This window comes from Plectrocnemia conspersa, unplaced genomic scaffold, assembly GCF_051122295.1.
Source record: "Plectrocnemia conspersa isolate PC_06_02 unplaced genomic scaffold, ASM5112229v1 ptg000010l, whole genome shotgun sequence".
NCBI lineage: Eukaryota > Metazoa > Arthropoda > Insecta > Trichoptera > Polycentropodidae > Plectrocnemia > Plectrocnemia conspersa.
This window is the reverse complement of record NW_028277174.1, coordinates 16,055,304-16,074,583: the sequence shown is the minus strand read 5'-3', so window position 1 is coordinate 16,074,583 and position 19,280 is coordinate 16,055,304. Positions and strand designations below refer to the sequence as shown.

The 19,280-nt window shown below is 31.3% G+C and overlaps 2 protein-coding genes across 3 annotated transcripts; both read left to right on the top strand.

Moving 5' to 3' along the window:
* Window positions 1-12,052: 12,052 nt before the first annotated feature.
* On the top strand, window positions 12,053-14,769 carry LOC148230740 (uncharacterized). Of its 2 annotated transcripts, none has more exons than XM_088194369.1 (5): window positions 12,053-12,152; window positions 12,228-13,565; window positions 13,627-13,724; window positions 14,034-14,059; window positions 14,125-14,769. In XM_088194369.1, exons 1-5 carry the CDS (start codon window positions 12,144-12,146, stop codon window positions 14,562-14,564), a joined length of 1,911 nt encoding a protein of 636 aa, XP_088050495.1. In that variant the 5' UTR covers window positions 12,053-12,143; the 3' UTR covers window positions 14,565-14,769. The 2 variants fall into 2 exon arrangements, with proteins under 2 accessions (XP_088050495.1, XP_088050494.1); XM_088194368.1 differs by having other exon boundaries at window positions 13,627-13,816; window positions 14,033-14,059.
* A 3,732-nt stretch (window positions 14,770-18,501) lies between these two features.
* LOC148230739 (uncharacterized) lies at window positions 18,502-19,231 on the top strand. The gene is made up of 3 exons (XM_088195700.1): window positions 18,502-18,618; window positions 18,689-18,865; window positions 18,927-19,231. The coding sequence occupies exons 1-3, from the start codon at window positions 18,502-18,504 to the stop codon at window positions 19,068-19,070; spliced, it is 438 nt and encodes a 145-aa protein (XP_088051826.1). The 3' UTR covers window positions 19,071-19,231.
* The last annotated feature ends 49 nt before the right edge of the window (window positions 19,232-19,280 follow it).

The window sequence follows — 19,280 nt, the reverse complement described above, 5'->3', positions numbered from 1 at the left end:
ACCATCTGTATATAGCCTGCAATATCCTAAATAATATATAGGAATACTGCATTACTAATCCATTGAATTGCTTCATCAATTCTGCGCACGCGTCTGCATCATCTTCGATATACCTACCTCTTCGCTTTTGTGCACATTTTTTTATATCTCTCCAACTCATTTCTATAGATTTAGTTTTACTGTATAATAATGCACATTTGCCAGAACCGCATATGCGGCTATTGATAAGATTTGTGTGAAATCCGAATACAACAGTGTTTAATAAACTGGGACCACAGCTGCGTCTGCTTTATGCACACTTCCCTTTTGCATCGCCATTTTGTTGCCTCATCCCGCAGAATCCTTTTCCGTTTCCTTGCACAGACAGCAGTACTGCGAATCGTAAAATTCACTGAATAAATCCAATTATCCTTATTATGCATTACAAGCCTCCGTTGGTGCATTAAATCGCGCACCAGTTTGGTTCGCTCGTGATCCGCTTACCAGAGTTCAACAGACGATTCGTGATTTCCTCGGTGACTTACATTTCATTTTAAAATAATCTATACTAGACAACAGTTCCTAAATTTTATATAAAGTGCTACTACTTGCTTTATGAAAGTTTATGTATACTATAAAGCATTTATTGGCTCCGTCTTCGTCCACCTGTAAGTCATTAGTTGACAGTATGCCAAAAAGGGTTGCAGCAAAAATTAAAGCTATGGGTAGGTCTACTAAATTTTAAAAAGAAGCTGAAAAGAAATACTTTAACTACCTTGATCAGTTTTTTATTAATATTTATTATGCCCCATTATTATGGCCAAGCCTATATATTTGACTATGCGCGGGTGGACGTCGATTGTAGCAATATATTTATATTTTTTGCAATATATTTATATCAATATATTTTTTGAAATTGTTGTTACCGTACACGTTTTACTATCGACAATTATATTTTTAATTATTTTTTTCTATTACATATTAAAAACAGATTTTCAGACCTTTACGTAGTATTTTTTACATTTATTAAATAAAAATTATAGAACGAATCTGTGTTGTTATTATTTATATTTAAATTAGAATGATCTATAAAGTGCGACCTCTACTATTAAATTAACTTTTAAAAGGTCACTTTTTGATATATGCGTCTAGGTTTTAAAATACACAATGCTAGATGACCGACTGAAAAAATGGCATTCATTACTATAATACAAGTATACAAAGAAACACATTCACAGTAGCGTAATGACCACATAATGTCTTAAAAAAACTAATGTCAATTGTGATTGTAGATATAATGGTAAAATTTAGCGTTTAAAATAAACATAACCTATCTATTGAATGTAATTATAAATTTTATATACTTAAACTGATTTTTATATGTCACGGGATAAAATTGGATATAATTATTGTTCGTGTATTTCTAAATATAGATAATTTATCAATAACCGGTATCATTAAATATAAATATGAATAACATTTTCAATTACGTTCGAATATTTCAATCACCGTTTATAATTGATTTGTTAACACTGAATATTGAAATCGTAAAATAAAAATATATGCAATCGATTGCGCTGTATATTTTAATATTTTTTGTAGCATAACTGATTTTATGAATCCTGTTGTTGTAAAGGTTTCGATGTTAGTGAAGTATTTCAGAAAATTCAGCGACTTATTTCAGCTTCCAGGTTTAAAGTTTTCGCAGAAAGTTTCGGGAAGGGTTTGAGGTCTTACGATTTAGCTTCTTGCGTATTTATGAACTTAAAAGACACAATATAAAATATTCTGCAATCTGTACGAGCTAGCTGTGACTCAGATGAAGTTTGATATTATCAGTATTTTGACTGACAGTTTGGTACAAAATTGAATATGATTATGCTTTCGAAACAAAGTAAAATGACAATTAAGACATGTTCCAAGTAAATAGATGTTATTTTATCTTAAAAACTGTACAGTGCTTCGTTTTGATTAATTAAAATCGAGCTAGGTTGCACATATTATGTTTTAAAAATTAAGTACATAGAGGATATCAAACAGAAGTCCAATTTGACCAAAATTAATAACAGAACAAAAAAATATTAAGCCCCTCGCTTATCGAGTAATTCGCTTAACGACCTAGTCGTAGGAAAGAAACTCGGTCGATATGTGAGGAGTACCTGTACTCGTATGTTTTACAGTTCCAGAAAAAGTTAGTAATGCTTCATGCTAATTGTGTTTAAAGACCATTGATATCAATTTATATCACATATACAAAATGATACCCAAGTGTTTTTTGTATAAAATTTATTTCATATAGTATATATTGTTTTTGGTTCCTCATGTCTTGAAAATTTTATTTACCAGATTAAAGCTTGTATAATACTGCATGCATTTACGTACAACTTTGACACTTTCCCTATACTTTATACGACTAATTTTAATATTACACTAAAAATGTGAAAGTCTTATGTCATAAACACACAGCATATTAAAATGAAAGCCGTAAAAGTTCCATATTAAATTTTAATTTCATTATAAATTAAAACGCTCAACGCATTAAATGGAAATTAATATTTCTTAAATTATTTACGAAGGCAAATTGATATTTTATCGAATAAATAGGTGAATAAATAATTTGAGGCGAAACATTTATTCGCTCAATAAAATTACCAAAATAAATTATAAAGTTCATTTAAGAACGACTCTGTGAAAGGGACTAATAAAATAAATCAATTAAACTGAACGAGTACAATTAATGAAGCCGATTGAGTACGAAAAGGGCCTTGAACGAATTGAGTCTACCTTTTTTGTTATATGAAAAAAAATATACAACGATCATTATGGCTATAACTTTAATTAGGTTTGCGAAATTTAATGTTGCGGCTAAATTTATTTTGAACATCTTTATTTTTTGCACTTTGCAATAAACGCTCGCATTTGACATACCATTAATCTTTTCAATACGCGCACAACACCGTGTATTATTTGTTTGCTTGTATACTCATCATATGAATAATTTATCATAGTCTCCTCACGATGGTTGTATCAAGATTAAGTTATTACAATATACCAATTAGGGTTTTCACGGCTGCGCATAGTGGTGTAAAACGTGGTTCTAATTGAAAATATTACTAATTATTAAAATTAATAAAAATTACATAAATCGGCAATGTCACTATATGATTATGTTCTTGAAAATAGTGATGACTAAATATAATATTATATATACATGAATACCATATCTCATCTATAAATAGGCTGGTGGGTCATTAGACAGAAATTTATTCATTAAAAAATGTTTAACTGTCGTATTTATGTCTATATAAATAACATGAATAGCAGAGGACATAGGTAAGAACCTTGAGAAGCCCCTAAAGGTGGGTACTACTCTTTCGAAAATCGGCCGTTATAGGTTACAAAACGTCTACGACCGCTTCGATAACCGAGTTAAATCATCCGATGAACCGAGGTCCAAAATTTTTGTTCTAATAAGCTCATGAAAACATTTTTTAAAGTTCTCTTTAAAATCCGTATTTACGACGTTTACTTGTAGTATATATTTAAATATTATTTTTTTATTATTAATTCAAGTTTTTTTATAAAAAAATATTAATGAATATCGTACGTTTTCTGTATTTCTGTGTTTTATTTAATAGCATTTATAGCATTTTCATTAGAAACAATATTTTTTTTATAGCTACGCGTGACGCATAACGAATGTTACTATTTACCAAGATTTTACAGTTTTTGCCACACATATCTTATTTATATTGAAAATTATGCACTGATGCAAAGTCTGATATTTGCTCTATATCATATGTAACTTTTTTGCTTCCAAAAACTATATGAAAAAATTGTATATAATAGTAAAAATCTTTATAAAACTTCGCAAAAATATATGAACACACTAGAATATACCATTTATGCATTAATAAGCATTGTTCGCATGCGTAAAAATCCTACGATCGTTACTCTTACTTTCATACAATACCGATCCGGATCGTGCTCGGTTCATTCACGGTTTCATGGCTCTCCACTCTCGCTTTTTCTCACGATTCTAACCCTTCGGCGAGGTGTAATGATGATCCGTTGCATCTCGCGCCATTCATAATATTATTCAGACATTGTCAAAGATTGAGTACGTTCGAGGTCAATTTCGTATTTGACCCGATTTCGCCGAGATTTTTCACTACTACACATTACGAGAATTCGTGCAAGATTTTAGTTTTATCATAGGTAAAATAATGTTCTATGTAATACCTCACACAGTTCTTAATTGATGTTGATCCTGGTAAATCGAGATGTGACCCGTGATTGCGTAAGACAATATGTGCTCACTTATATATGTATGTATGTATGTACACTGCCACTAAACCACTCACGAAATTGAAATTATTGTTCTAGATGCTATGTACTTATAAGTTAAGGGAAAAGTATGAAATCGTGGCATTTTATTTAATATATGTCGAGTAATATATTATTTTTATTTATTTAGTTTTTCGACATTTTCTTTTTTTTCTTGCAAGAGCGCTTTATTGTCCTCAAAATCTACATATATTATGTATTAAAGATTGAATAACTTTATTATATTATTTTAATATTATAATTTTGTAGCAGAACAAACTATTTTTTTATATTGCAACAGCGTCGTTCACAAGGCGCTGAACTGATAATCCAGATTTTACGGGTTCCGGTGCCGCAGCAGACTCTTATTTTTTTTATAAAATAAACAAATAGTCTTTTCTAACCCAGCTTTAAAATATTTAAAGCTGTATTGTAAGCTGTAAATATATTTTTAAATCAATAAAATAATTGTCACTTATTTACAAACATTGTAATTTTTTATTATTTTGGATCGCGGCTATCGATTTACAATTAAAGAGTTAATAATTAAATATAAATATGTACCTCCAAAGTGTTTGATTTAAATTATATTATAAAGTAATACAACCCAATGTTTTTGATATAACTTCAAAGTATCTAGTTCTTTAGCGAAGCAAATTGCCATAATATTTGCTACATAGTAATAGTGTTTTATTTTACAAAATAGTTCAAATATTTTATCTAAGAAAATTTTCAAAAAATATTATAACGAATCAAAAATAAAATGAAAAACCGAAAAAGTTGAGGGTCTACTACACACACACTCACGAGCTGCGGTACCTCACGGTAGTGAGGTACCGACAGCTAGTAGGCTATACCTATTGCAATACATATTACACATCAATATGTTTTTAATGACTTACTTGCAAGTTGTGTTTTTATTATGTATAATTTGTTGCAAAATCATTTTTTAAGGCATTTTTGTCACCCATTTTCGTGCATTTTATGATTATTTTTACAAGTCTGTATATATGAACGTGTAGGCTTTTATAGTTGTAATTTAATATCAGCCGTTTAAATATTTTTCTAATCCACAATATAGTATATATGTTGAAATATTAAGCTTTATAGCATACCTATCCTAAATTACATAAATGTTAGTGTTAAGAATGACATTATTTTGCTCTTTATATACCCTGATGTTTTGATATAATATTTTTTGGGATTCAAGGCCACATGGTCAAACTTTGCAATTTAATAGGCACCAAAAAAGATGTTAAGTTTAGTATTACGAACGCGGTTATTAGTCTTTTTAAAATTTTTTTTATTAGTTTTACAAATTTGGCCATCATGACAGATTTCTTCAATGCGTATTGATGGCCAATTTAGCACCACCCCACATAATTTTTAACAAGTCCATAGCTATCGCCGAAAACATCTTTGTGTTTTCAAACTCATTGATACGCTAGATGTCTTGTGCAAAAGAAGCGTTTTCAAGCGCCAAAGTCCTGTGCGCAACTGGCAAGAATAAAGGACGCGATTGCGACTCTCTAGTAAATTATTTTTATTTAATGAGTTGTCAACAGTGACCATTAGCAACAACAAAGAATCACTAATAAAGTAGACGATATGCACAGAATGCGACGAATTGTATCACAACACTCCCAGAAAAAGTGACTAAGAATCGTATTTGTAGGGTGAGTCGCTGAGTGCTAGTAAAGTAAATAGGATTGTCGTCGGGATGTCGTGTTCTTGTTATGCTATCTGTACGACCTACTAAAGTCTCTCGTGTTGAACTACCTCTGCCGCTCCGTTGCTATACTAGTGTCTGCCCAAGTCTCTTCCAGACTTTTCGATGTCTCTCAAAAGTCTGCCCCGATGTAACGACGTGTCACATATTTTATATCGATCGTTCGAGACAACTCAGGTGAATCGCAGAAGATTGATACTTTTTATTATAAGAGATTTCTCTTTTCGTTGTTTAAGTAGTCGTTATGATAATTTATTAATTTGTGGTGTTTAATAAATAAGGCAAAAATTTACAAAAACAATAAATAATTATCATGTGATTAAAATTAGATTTTTTAATCAGGTCACCGGGAAAGTCAATTATTTTTATTAAATTTATATTTAATAAATAATTATATAAATATAAAAACTAAAAATTACATATTATATAGAAAACTTATAATTACTTAAATAAAAATAACTCTCTGAAAAATTTTGAATCAATTTTAATTGAACACAATTGCTTTTAAGTATGTTACAAAAAATAATTAAAAACAATTTTAACGTTTATTCTGAATAAGTTATTTTAAACTCTGTTACTCACGAGTAATAAATAAATAATTTAATTACGTAGCTTTGTAGTGGGATATACTGTCAAAATATATTATTTTTTTAAATTATGTATTGTCATAAGTTATTTTTCATTGTAAATTTAACTAATGGTATGAATATTATGTGATTATGTTTATACTTTTATAAGGCATTTTAAATAATATCTAAACATAACATAAGATTTCATACATTGCCGGTAACGTATTCATCGTACGAGAAAACGTTGGATATACACACAAACGAGATTACGATTATCTCGATTAACAATGAGAAATTTTACGATGCTATTTTCCTACTCTCGCGTTGTATTTTTTTTCTGTTCTCCCTTGCCGATTTAACTGCACGTAGTAATCCCCTAAATGGTTTCGAATCTCGCAATTCCGGCCGCATACACACACTACGAGCGTAATATAAAATTTGAAACGTAGATACAAATCTTTATTGCATCGGGGGCTGAGCATAAATTAAGAAATTTAATTTTAATCTGCGGCCCCGGGTTTAATGCGCCCTCGGAGACGAAAACGATATGAAAATTCTGCAAAGGGCGGTTAAATCCGATTTCATTCGCAGTATTTGTGTGTGGTTGCGCATTCAGTTTTAATCTAAATGTTTATATGAAAAAAAGTAATGAAATATAGTATGTATTTTTGCAAATTTTGAATTTAGTAGCTGTGGCATTTAGCTACGCCGGGGGCAAACTAAGTTTTTTACATTTATGAAGCGTTAATACAAGATTTAAGATGCAAAAATAATATGTCTTGTTTTTAAAATATCGTATATGTTATTATTATAACTTGGTACTGACTTTTTCTAAGCTGTACTATAATATAATACGGTGTGTAGTACATATTAAACTTAAACGCTATTGGCTCTACAGATTTCATAGTTCTATTTTTAAAGGTATGGAAAGGGCTATAAAAATATCGATTACAAATATTTACATTTTAGCTAAAAATACGTCATATGTAGTTTTAATGAATGCTTTTACTATTTATCAAATTAAATAATTTAAATAAAAATATTTTGCTTAAGAAATCGCTTTGTAAGTAAATACATAACTCAAAGACACTGTCTTGAAATCTTGCTTACAAAAAAACATATAAATCGAGTAATTTTATCTATGTGCCAAAAAATTGCATAATTATTTTACGGTTTAATTATGTACTATATCAGACAGAAGTTTCTCATGTAATAACAAAACAAAACATATATCAACTAGTAGCATGAGAACCTTCACCTCTCAGAATCATCATCAGTATCCAATGCGTACCGCACATTCACGCACGTGCGGATATTAGCATCATCATGTACACATAGCTACACCTTAATGACGAACCATTCCAGAACTATTTATTACACGCTTATGCTCGTTTATCAAGTCGCTGTTCTTCGACTCTAAATATTAAATTTCTCGCCTCTGTCTATGTAGTGAGTACGTACTTCATCTGAGGACAAAAACCGAGAGATGCAGCGAGAGTGTTACAGCATCCGTCGTCTCCGAGGCCATTATGTGCAATGTGATGCACGAAGTCTGCACGTAATCGGTCCACGGCGGCGTCATCAGCGATTCACGCCGTCCATGACGAGATTTATTACAATTTCGAGCCGAGTCTAAAATTGTAAAATAAATAATGGCTGTCTGTGAAAGACAAGGCGAGAAGGACAGGAGAGCCGCGTTCTGTTTTGTTCTCCGTCTTCATGGAGTTCATCTTTGAACTATATATTATACAATACATCCTGGAGGGTTGACAGTTATTCCGTGTCAATCAATGACAGGCGCATGTCTCTGTGTGGGTATGTTTGTTTTAACGGTACCTATGCGTACAGCCTGTCCCGTAAATATCTATATATGAATTGCGTCTATATATCAGTTTCCGGACGTGCACGACTATGAATTAACTTTAGTATTGAAAAAGCGTATATGCCTTATAATACAATATAGAACATACTGATGAAATTCATATTAAAAAAACATACATGTGTACGTAGAAAATTACATATCTATTATTACTAATAAAGCAATGTAAATAAAATAAAATTATTTTAAGCCCGTTCAAAAAATAAAAACAAAAGATTATGCCATTGCATGGAACCTAGAAACCATTTTTCTAGTACATTTTTAAAAATAAATTAAGGTGTAAAAATGTATTCAAAACTATGTGAGTCTGATTTAAGTCGGCTACCCTGGAGCTACGCGGTAAAATGGCAAGACTGATAAGCGGCAACAAAAAGAACCACCTGGCTTGACGACGAGATATAAAAATGCGTTAAAAATATTTTCTAGACGTTGTATTTATATTTTATTTACCTTGTGTAACATTATGATGTGAAATTAAATATTGTTTTTGGGGTTTAAATGCTCATATTTCGATATATTTTTAAAATTGTATAAGATAGAATTTTATTATTTTATAAGATAAACTTACATATAGTATAATAATAAATATACACTAATACAAAATAAGTATAGAATAAATAAATTATAATGTAAATAAAGAAATACATACACAAAACGAGATTATTATATAGTTGATTTAAAATAAGATCGTACACAAGTAATTTTTAGACAAGAACATTTTCTGAATTGAAATCATCAGTTAAATTTAACTCAAAGATTATCAATTTTCACCTTAAATTTTATCAAGTAATTATGTGTATTAAACCTTTATTTAAAACTCAGATACGAGCTTGACATAACTGTTTCTGATAAAAAATCACGATTTATTATATGTTACATTGAATGTGTGTTACGATTGATTTATAATTTCAGTGCTCAGTATCAATAAAACTGTATTTGTTCCCGAACAGATGATCTGGTACATATACGTACTTAAACATGATCAGAAATTCACAGAATTGTGCATTGTTCGACAAAATATGATATTACAATATTTCAAATAAATTTTAATATTCTATTAAAAGTTCAAAAACTATAGTTTGCTTTATAACTTTCATTAGAATTGAGTTGGGTCATCAAATTCAGTTTAATAGAAATTTTAGAGCAGCATATATTTTCAATAATGCCTATCAGTTAATTTATATTCTCGCTAGTTGAAATATATATCTACCAAAAGATTGTATTGAAACTTTTATTATCATTTAAAATTGAGAAAGAGATGTTTAGTTTGGGTATACGCCCCTGCTATTAGCTTTAAAGCACACGATACGGATATATGTTCGATATAATGATCATTCTGTTTATATTTTAGGCAAATTTATAGAAATTAAAATCATTAGTAGTTATCAATCAATCAGAGTAATAATAAATATATAAGCTTTAGAGCTAATAGTAGGGGCGCAAACCCAAACTTGCCATCTCTTTTTTAATTATGAATAATGATGAAATGTATAGCTCTCGAATTGACTGTGTTAACGCAAATATAGTATTGTAATATATACATATTCACGGTAACATTTTTGCATCCATAAATTTTATATTTATTTCAATGTCAAAAATGGTGAAATTACAAATTAAGATAAATGAGTTTGCCGAATTGAAAAAATTACCAACAAAAATATGTAAACTTGTACAACAAAATAAATAAAAAAAATTAACAAAAATTAAATTTTATTAATACAAAGTAATTATTGCCGGTAATTTAGTATTAAAAAAATGATCCGAATATGAAGATATCGAAATTAAAAGTTTGATTATTGTGCAAGATAAGAAGAATAAAAAAACTAAGATGATTTTAAATATACATATTTTGCCTTAATCTGATTAATATTTAATTTATTATTTGTGTATATAAATACATTTTGAAAAAATATTAAGAACGCACCTTGGCCCAACTCTGTGTTTTTATGACGATCGCCATCTTAAAAAGTAATTCATACATAAACGTCTAAACTTTTATATATATTAGATATATTGATTATTTTTTTAACCTGAAAACGCTAAAAAAATTATTTAATTTTACTTATTCTTAACTTGCGAACTGAAAACTGTATTGTCATGTTTTTTAGACAAATAATAAATGTACCAAAAAACTATTTAAATATTTTTTTTGATAGCAGTGAATTAAAAATATACAGAAATAAGGCAAAAATTACTCCTTGAAGTAATTTTTATTAAACTTTAACTTTTAACTATATTTTTTAATTTAATTTTTACTAATATTAAACATAAAATAAATAAAATACCATATTGAATGCAATTTAGGGTTAAGGTATGAATTCAAATAACTTATAATAAAAATATAACATAAATTTAATATAAAACCAAATGTATAAAATAAAAAAGTAGATTACCAGATCTGAATGAAAAAATATTTAATTATTTTACAATAATTACATATTAATATATATAATAAATAATGAACCAAAAAAATTGCAAATAATATTTTTATTTTTATATTTATTAACCATTTAACAAATCAGTAAAAACAATATAAAAGAAAATTTAATTTTTAATTACTTTTTTAATAAAATTTGATTACTTACAAAATATTTATTTAAAAATAAACTATTATTATTGTGAAATAAAATAAAGTAATACTTATTTATTAAGAATGCATTGTTTATAAAGAAACATTGCATAGAAAATGAACTAGTCTATACTACTCTATAATATAATCGAACTTAAATAGCAAATATTATATAATTACCAACTGTTTTTTAAAGCGTTTAATTAAACAAAAAACAAATTTAACCTATAAATATGTGTTAAGCATTTTTATATTTAAAATGGCTCCCAAGGATTTTTATGTAAAGATATAATTAACTGTCCTACTTACTAGTGAAATATTATATATCACATACTCGTGCAAGTTCTAATGATGTTGCATTGTAAAGTTTGCTTTTATTAAAATTTCTATATTCATATTATCTCCATAGTTCCAACCTTGATTTACGGAAAATGTAGGTATATTATAACGGGACATACTGTGTGCATAAAATACGTCTCTATGCGAATAAATTAATAACACGTACACAGCCCGCCGCACGAGAGTGAAATGCAACACTGTTTGATGCAGAGACTTTATTACATGAATATTCAGATTAATGTGGAAAAATACAAATCATCTCTCTTGCTTGTGTATCAAATAAATTAAAATATTATTTTTGTACAAAAATAAAAATACAATAATTATAAAACATTTGTTATATTTATATAGGGATGTATATTTACATATTTAAGTTATTGGTCATTTCCTAATTCACTACACAATTTTCTTATGGTTGTTTTTATTACGAATATATAATTGTGTTTAATTAAAATTATTATTGCAAATTTTTTAATCGCTTTCGTGATCGAGTAATAAAGTGACTGGCTTCGGATGATCAGTGCAAGAGTAATGTGTGTCGTATTTGGGGAAGTTGATGCAAGTACCAATATGAGTGCAAACTGAGGCATCACGTTCTACATTCAGATGGTGGGTATATAAAAGCCCCCTGCTGCTCCAAATCATTAACATTCGATAGTTGTCTTTAATTAGCTCAACACATCCACCTAGAGCTGAGCGAAGCTTGAAATTTTACAACAAACTTTAAGAAGATTTGCAAATAAAGGAATCGCCATGAACAGAGTACAATATAAAATAATATAAAATATTAAATTTAAAAGTTGTAGTATTACAGTTATTATTTATTTTAATTTTTAGTGGTGTATTCTCGCCTTGGCTGTAGCTTTAGCTCGCGCCGAACCACCTGTAAATTCTTATCTTCCACCATCAGGCGGCTCTAACAGACCATCTGCGGAATATGGAGTGCCTGGACAAGGACAAGGAAATCAGGGATTTGGGGGTAACGCTCCGAGTTCTTCTTATGGTGCACCAGGCGTAGGTGGCGGAGCACCTTCAGATTCTTATGGCGCACCAAACCAATTCGGACAGTCTCCATCAAGCCAGTATGGAGCTCCTGGGCAATCTAATGGAAAGCCATCGTCTTCCTATGGAGCTCCTGGCCAAGGAGGAAGCAGGCCATCATCTCAATATGGCGCTCCAGGAACTGGTGGTGGTAATGGTGCTGGTGGAAGACCGAGTTCTTCATATGGTGCCCCGTCGCAAGGATTCGGATCGTCACCAAGCTCATCTTACGGAGCTCCAGCTGCTGGAAATCAAGGTTTCGGTGGAAATACACCTAGTTCTTCTTACGGCGCTCCTGGTCAGAACGGTAATGGAGGAAGACCTAGTTCTTCTTATGGCGCTCCTGGACAAAACGGTAATGGAGGTAGACCAAGTTCATCTTATGGCGCTCCCGGTCAAAATGGAAATGGGGGTAAACCAAGTTCATCTTACGGCGCTCCCGGTCAAAACGGCAATGGAGGCAAACCAAGTTCATCTTATGGCGCTCCCGGTCAAAACGGCAATGGAGGTAAACCAAGTTCATCTTATGGTGCTCCTGGTCAAAACGGAAATGGAGGTAAGCCAAGTTCATCCTACGGTGCTCCCGGTCAAAACGGAAACGGAGGAAGACCAAGCTCTTCTTATGGTGCTCCTGGACAAAATGGAAACGGCGGCAGACCTAGTTCATCTTATGGCGCTCCTGGTCAAAACGGAAATGGTGGAAGACCAAGCTCTTCTTATGGTGCTCCCGGACAGAACGGAAACGGAGGAAGACCGAGCTCTTCTTATGGCGCTCCTGGACAAAATGGAAACGGAGGAAGGCCTAGCTCTTCATATGGTGCTCCAAATGCACAATCTGGTTTCGGAGGAGGTGCTCCAAGCTCGTCGTATGGAGCTCCAGGCGCTGGTGGTGCTGGAGGACGTCCGAGCTCAACATATGGTGCTCCTGGTGCTGGTTCTCAAGGTGGATTTGGAGGACAGGCCCCAAGCTCGTCGTATGGTGCTCCAGGACATGGCGGAAGTCAGCCAAGCTCTTCATACGGCGCTCCAGGTGCTGGAGGTTCTCCAAGCTCACAATATGGAGCACCAGGATTTGGTGGTCAAGGTGGAAATGGAAATAACGGTTATGGTGCTAACGCTGATGATGGTAGCAATGTAAGTAGATGTTTTCTTGAAATAGTTTTCGAATATACCAAATTCTTATCGATGTTGTCAGGAACCAGCTAAATACGAATTTAACTACGAAGTAAACGATCAGGAGAGCGGAGTCAGCTTTGGACACTCAGAACAGAGAGACGGTGACACAGCAACAGGGGAGTATAACGTCGTGTTACCCGACGGCAGGAAGCAGATTGTCGAGTACGAGGCTGGCACTGATGGATACAAACCCCAGATCAGATACGAGGGTCCGTTCAATCGTATGATACTAACCACTTGGTGAAAGTCGACAAGCTTTACGCGACTTAAGGCAATGCTTTGTAAAATTTCGTGGTAGAATTGAAAAAAATAATAAAAAAAATTGGCGTCGCTCTTATTCGACAATTTGCTTGCTTTAATGCATATGATAGAAAAGTTGCCTGATTGTTTTGAGTAATTAATTATGATATATTTATATTCCACAGGAGGCAACGGTAATGGCGGAAATGGAGGTATTCATCGTGTGATTATAATACGAATAGTGTTAGTTTTTACTATTAAGCAATCGAAATTTTAGGTTATCCATCTGGAAGACCCGGACAAGGTGGTCAAGGCGGTCACGGAGGGCAAGGTGGATACCCAAGTGGTGGACCACAAGGTGGACAAGGAGGGTATTCAAGCGGTGGATCACAAGGTGGACAAGGAGGATATTCGAGCGGTGGACAACAAGGAGGATACTCAAGCGGCGGACAAGGAGGATACTCGAGCGGTGGACCATCTCAGGGTGGAAACTCTGGATACCCAAAAGGAGGCCAAAATAGCGGTTCGGGAGGAAACGCAGGCTACCAAAATGGTGGTTCTGCTGGTGGTTACCCAAGTAACAATGGCAATTCTGGCTACTCGAGCGGAGGACCAAATGCTGGTGGCAATTCTGGTTATTCTAGCGGTGGTCCAGGTGGCAACGAAGAAGGATACCCAAGCGGAGTACCAAATGGACCAAGAGGCTCTGGATTTTAAAATATGTTTCGGATTTAGTTAAGTAATACGGGTACGACAAAATAATACGAATGGTCTTATATGATAATAATTTATTTATGTGCTATATGTTTTGCCATCAATGTGAATGATTTCCATGATCTTGATTTATGATATAAGCTTTATGAAAATTTATTGCCTATTTATGTTTTATTTTCATTTCGATCTAAACTACTATATAAATGTACAAGTCTAATAAATAATATGATGTAAAATAAAATATATTTAATAAATATTATATTAATAAAAAAATGATATTTGTCTTTCATTAACAGCTTTTAATAATACCATTATTAATATTACACTCAAGGAAATCAATTATAATTTAGACTATAGAGTTATTTAAATTTATGATTAATATATTATAATTAACGTTTATCACACTGCCTTTATTTAAAATATCTGGGTCAAATAATTAACGCATTCGAGAGTTTCCACAATAAAATTGTTGTGGTTTATAATAAAATATTTATTAATTTTGCGTACTTGCGTGAATCGAGAAATAGTATATGTTTTTTGACATTATAATGGGCTTTATATCTTTGTATCGGTGTTCTTTGTTAAACAAAATCCCTTTATAATTATTAAAAGCTCTATAAACCGAGCTCGTTATCTTTCCAACAACTTTTAATTAATTTTATACAGAAATATGTACACCCAAATTTAAATACTAGTGAAACTTATGCATACATATAATTATTTAAAATGAATATAATATGTAATGTTTACTATATATATTTAACCGCAAGAAGTAAAAATATCAATATTTTAAAATAAATAATATGCGTTACAATTCAATTCATTATTAAAATATAAAATAATTATTGAATTATTTTTCTCAAATAAGATTAGATATCAAAGAGTTTATGTAAAATAACATGACCATTCGTAAGAAATTAGTATCGAGTTTTACCTATAAAAATACGCTACTAATAGAAACTAGCTCCAGCTTTACATATGTTGACATATATTATTAAGATTTAGCAATTTATTTATATACATGTCAGTTATGTAAATACATAATGAAGTCAAATATATTTGAACCCTAACTTAATGAATTTTAGATATGTATGTAAATAAAAAATTCTCAACCTTTCCCTTATGGTGTAAAGAAATCCGCGCGCTCCGATAAGGTTCGTATTCAATATTTACATCCTCATAATCACTATCATCGCTTTACTTATTTTCTAGCTTTTTAATTTTATTGTAATATATCTTAAAATTTAATATAATTAGATATAACCTGATCTTTTAGTAATTGAGTGATACAAAAAATTTCTTTGCATTTTAATATAGTTCATATTTTTTTCAAAGTTTATCTGTGACATATGACCAATGTTTCTCGTAATCATTTAAAGAAGAAAAATTGTGCATTCTTTGAAAGAGGACGACATCAGAAGACACATGACTGACAACAGCCCTTAGATGGCGTGTCGCCAAGGGTGTGTACCCCTAGATAATGTGCTCCGTAACACCATAGAATTTGGTAAGCTTAGGAAGTTTAAAAGATACATGGGAAGTGATTTTCTCATGCCAACCTAAAATTCAATATTTCACGTTTTATTTAAATTTATTACCTTAACCATTTTTTTGTTTAATGACTTGTCTATATTATATATATATATATACTACTCACAGAAAGACTCGCTAATACAACATTTATGATATTTAAATACTTTATCAGTGCCACTTTATATAATTTTTTAGCACGAATCAAGCAATGTTTATAAAAAATAAATAATAATATTTTATAAATTAAATAATAAACTTTATTATTTATTTTAAGAATAAATTCACTATTACCAATTCACTTCGCAACATCACCACAGTTCTTGGCTGCAATCCTATAAGGCAAATTGCATTGTCAAGCACGACCTATTGCACCCTCTGCGGTTTGAGCGCCTCTCGGCGGCGAGACGAGTAACCAACCGTTTCGCTTTACGACATTGCCTAATTGGAATTTTAATTAAAAAAATAAAACGAAACATAAAATAAAAATACACATACATATACACATACACACACAACAGGCGAGAAGGCTCCTAGCGACGTGTCGGTCTTTGCGCCACTTTGACGCGCGAAATTTAATTTTAATTAATCCCCGCAGGTGACTTTGTCGCAACAAAAATTAGCCGAGTTTTTCTTTGGTGCTCTGCGATAAAAGAACTTAAGCGCCGCAGTACCTTAGAGGCGCTTAAGGCCTTTTATGTGCCGCTAGGAGGTGGCTGATGTTGGGCAAATGTTGGAAGCGTTATTTTTTCCATCCTCATCGTTTTACGACTATATAAAAGGCCTGAGTTTGGACTCTCTTTGTCGTCTTTTAGAAACACTTGGTTCTGGGCCTGTTTGCTTATATTATCTTAGATATGAGATCGCTCAATTCGTACGGAAATATTAAAAACGTGATGGTGAGTTGTAAAGAAAGCAAAATTGTTATAATGTATAACGGACGGTAGCAATAGTAAAAAGTAAATTCATAATAATATAATACGTAACGAACAAAGACTGCTTTCATCGTGAATAATTATTTAAAGCACTCCAAGTCTCAAAATATTTACATTATTAAATTTAAATATTTAAATACTAATTTGTTACATAATATTTTAACCAGCTCAACATATCAGTCGGAGACTAATACCTGAAAGACCTGGGTCTGACATATGAACCCTATTTTTTTAAATTATTATTGGGTCTGAGAGATCGTAATTGGTAATTATTATATTATTGTAGCTCCGAGAAAATGCTGTTTTACTTAATGGAATGGAAATTAATAATCTCTTTGTATCTTCATTCTCTAGATTCGCTAATCTTATTTTATTATAACCATCAGTGACTACATCAAACACGTGATGGTTAGGCGAAATCTTGCTATTGATGTTTTTTCTGCTTCTTATAAATCTATAAAAATAAGCTTTTATTTTAGGGAATTCAGTTCTTCGATAATATTTATCTCGTTGTCAATTCTTCAATAGAAAGTGTGATGTATCTGTAACATCAGTGCTTTGGAAATGGAAAAAATTGAAGTCTTCATAATAATTAAGTTCTTAACAGTATTGATACAAAAGCCGCATGAGGGAGTGTTGTGGGCCGCGAAATAGACACCTTTGATCTAAATGGGGAATAATATGGGCAACAAATACGTTTCTGCGATACGTGATATTGTATTTGTTTCGATGGACATTCCATTACAAAAAATGTCACTCGATGGCCCATCGATTAGTTTCATAAAATAAATACTAGGAAATACAATAAGCCTAATAATATAAACCTAGTGCAAACGTATCTCTTTTACTCTCAATTGATTTTAAAACACGCAGGGCAAATATTTTTGTAGAAAATTTAATTTAATATTCATTTAATATCTAAGTAATTTTTGAAGCTTTTAAAGTGAGAATTAAACTATTTTATTAAATATAAATGTATTAAAAGGTAATATTTTAAGCATAAATCGTGGATATCTAATAAACAATATATGCATGTAATTTTATGTATGATCTGAGTTATATTATCATTGTGTTAAGGATATTTTTTTGTTATATTGATAAAAATATGATATGAACATGTGTCTTATTTAAATTGATATATGTTTATTTTAAATATTTGCATTAAAATACTTGCATGCATCAGTATAACTGAGCTCTTCTGTGCGCTTACATAAGAAAGTCGATAAGGTAACCATATAAAACTCGGCATAATTTGCCGCAAAATAAAAGTGACGTTATCTATATCGTTAATACAACTTTTTTCTTAATAACATTTTTTCCTGTAAAAACTTATTTATGTCTATATTTTTAATAATAGATGTCTCTTGAAGTTATACGCGTATTTCGCGCGTAAAACTTTACGACTGGGCGACCATCAAAGTTTTTATGTTTTTTATTTTGCATCTACCGATTTTTTATATTATATTTTTTCTCAGATGTGGTTCATCCTGATGGCTTTAACTTTGAGTGGGGTATGTGCCTTTCCTCAAAGCAAGGATTATTTGCCACCAAAAGGAGGCAAAGGAGGTCGCGGTCAAGATGACGGACCTAGCGTAAGTGTTTATTTGACTATTAATAACATAAGATCTAGAGAGTTTTGCTATATCATAGTATTGATCATAGGAGCCGGCAAACTATAATTATTCGTATGAAGTGCAAGAGGCTGGAATTAATCTAGATTTCGGTCACAATGAAAAGAGGAATAACGACCAGGCGTCTGGATCTTATCATGTGTTACTGCCGGACGGACGGACCCAAATTGTCGATTATGAAGCGGGTCCTGAAGGATATCGCCCACAGGTTTGAATCTCATATATTTATGTAGAATAAATCGAAGGTATTTTTATAAATAAATTTATAGATAAGATACGAGGGCGAAGCCACCGTGGGCGACGGAAAAGGAGAGGGAGGATATAACTATAACGCAGCTTCGAATCAAGAACTAGTTAGGCAACCAGCTCCTGTGTCGTTATCATCAACTGCTAACAAAAACTCCCAAAATTAACCTTAATCGATCGTAATAAAATATCTAGATACAAAAGTCTGAAAATCTTAGCTAAATAGTTGTGTAAATATGAGTTGAAAAAATAAATATTTCATATTTAATATTGTTTATTATTATTAATGTTATAAATTATTATAAGAAATAATTTATAAATTATTGCTATATCATATAGATGTCTCCTTATTTGCATACGCGTCAAAAAGTAAATTA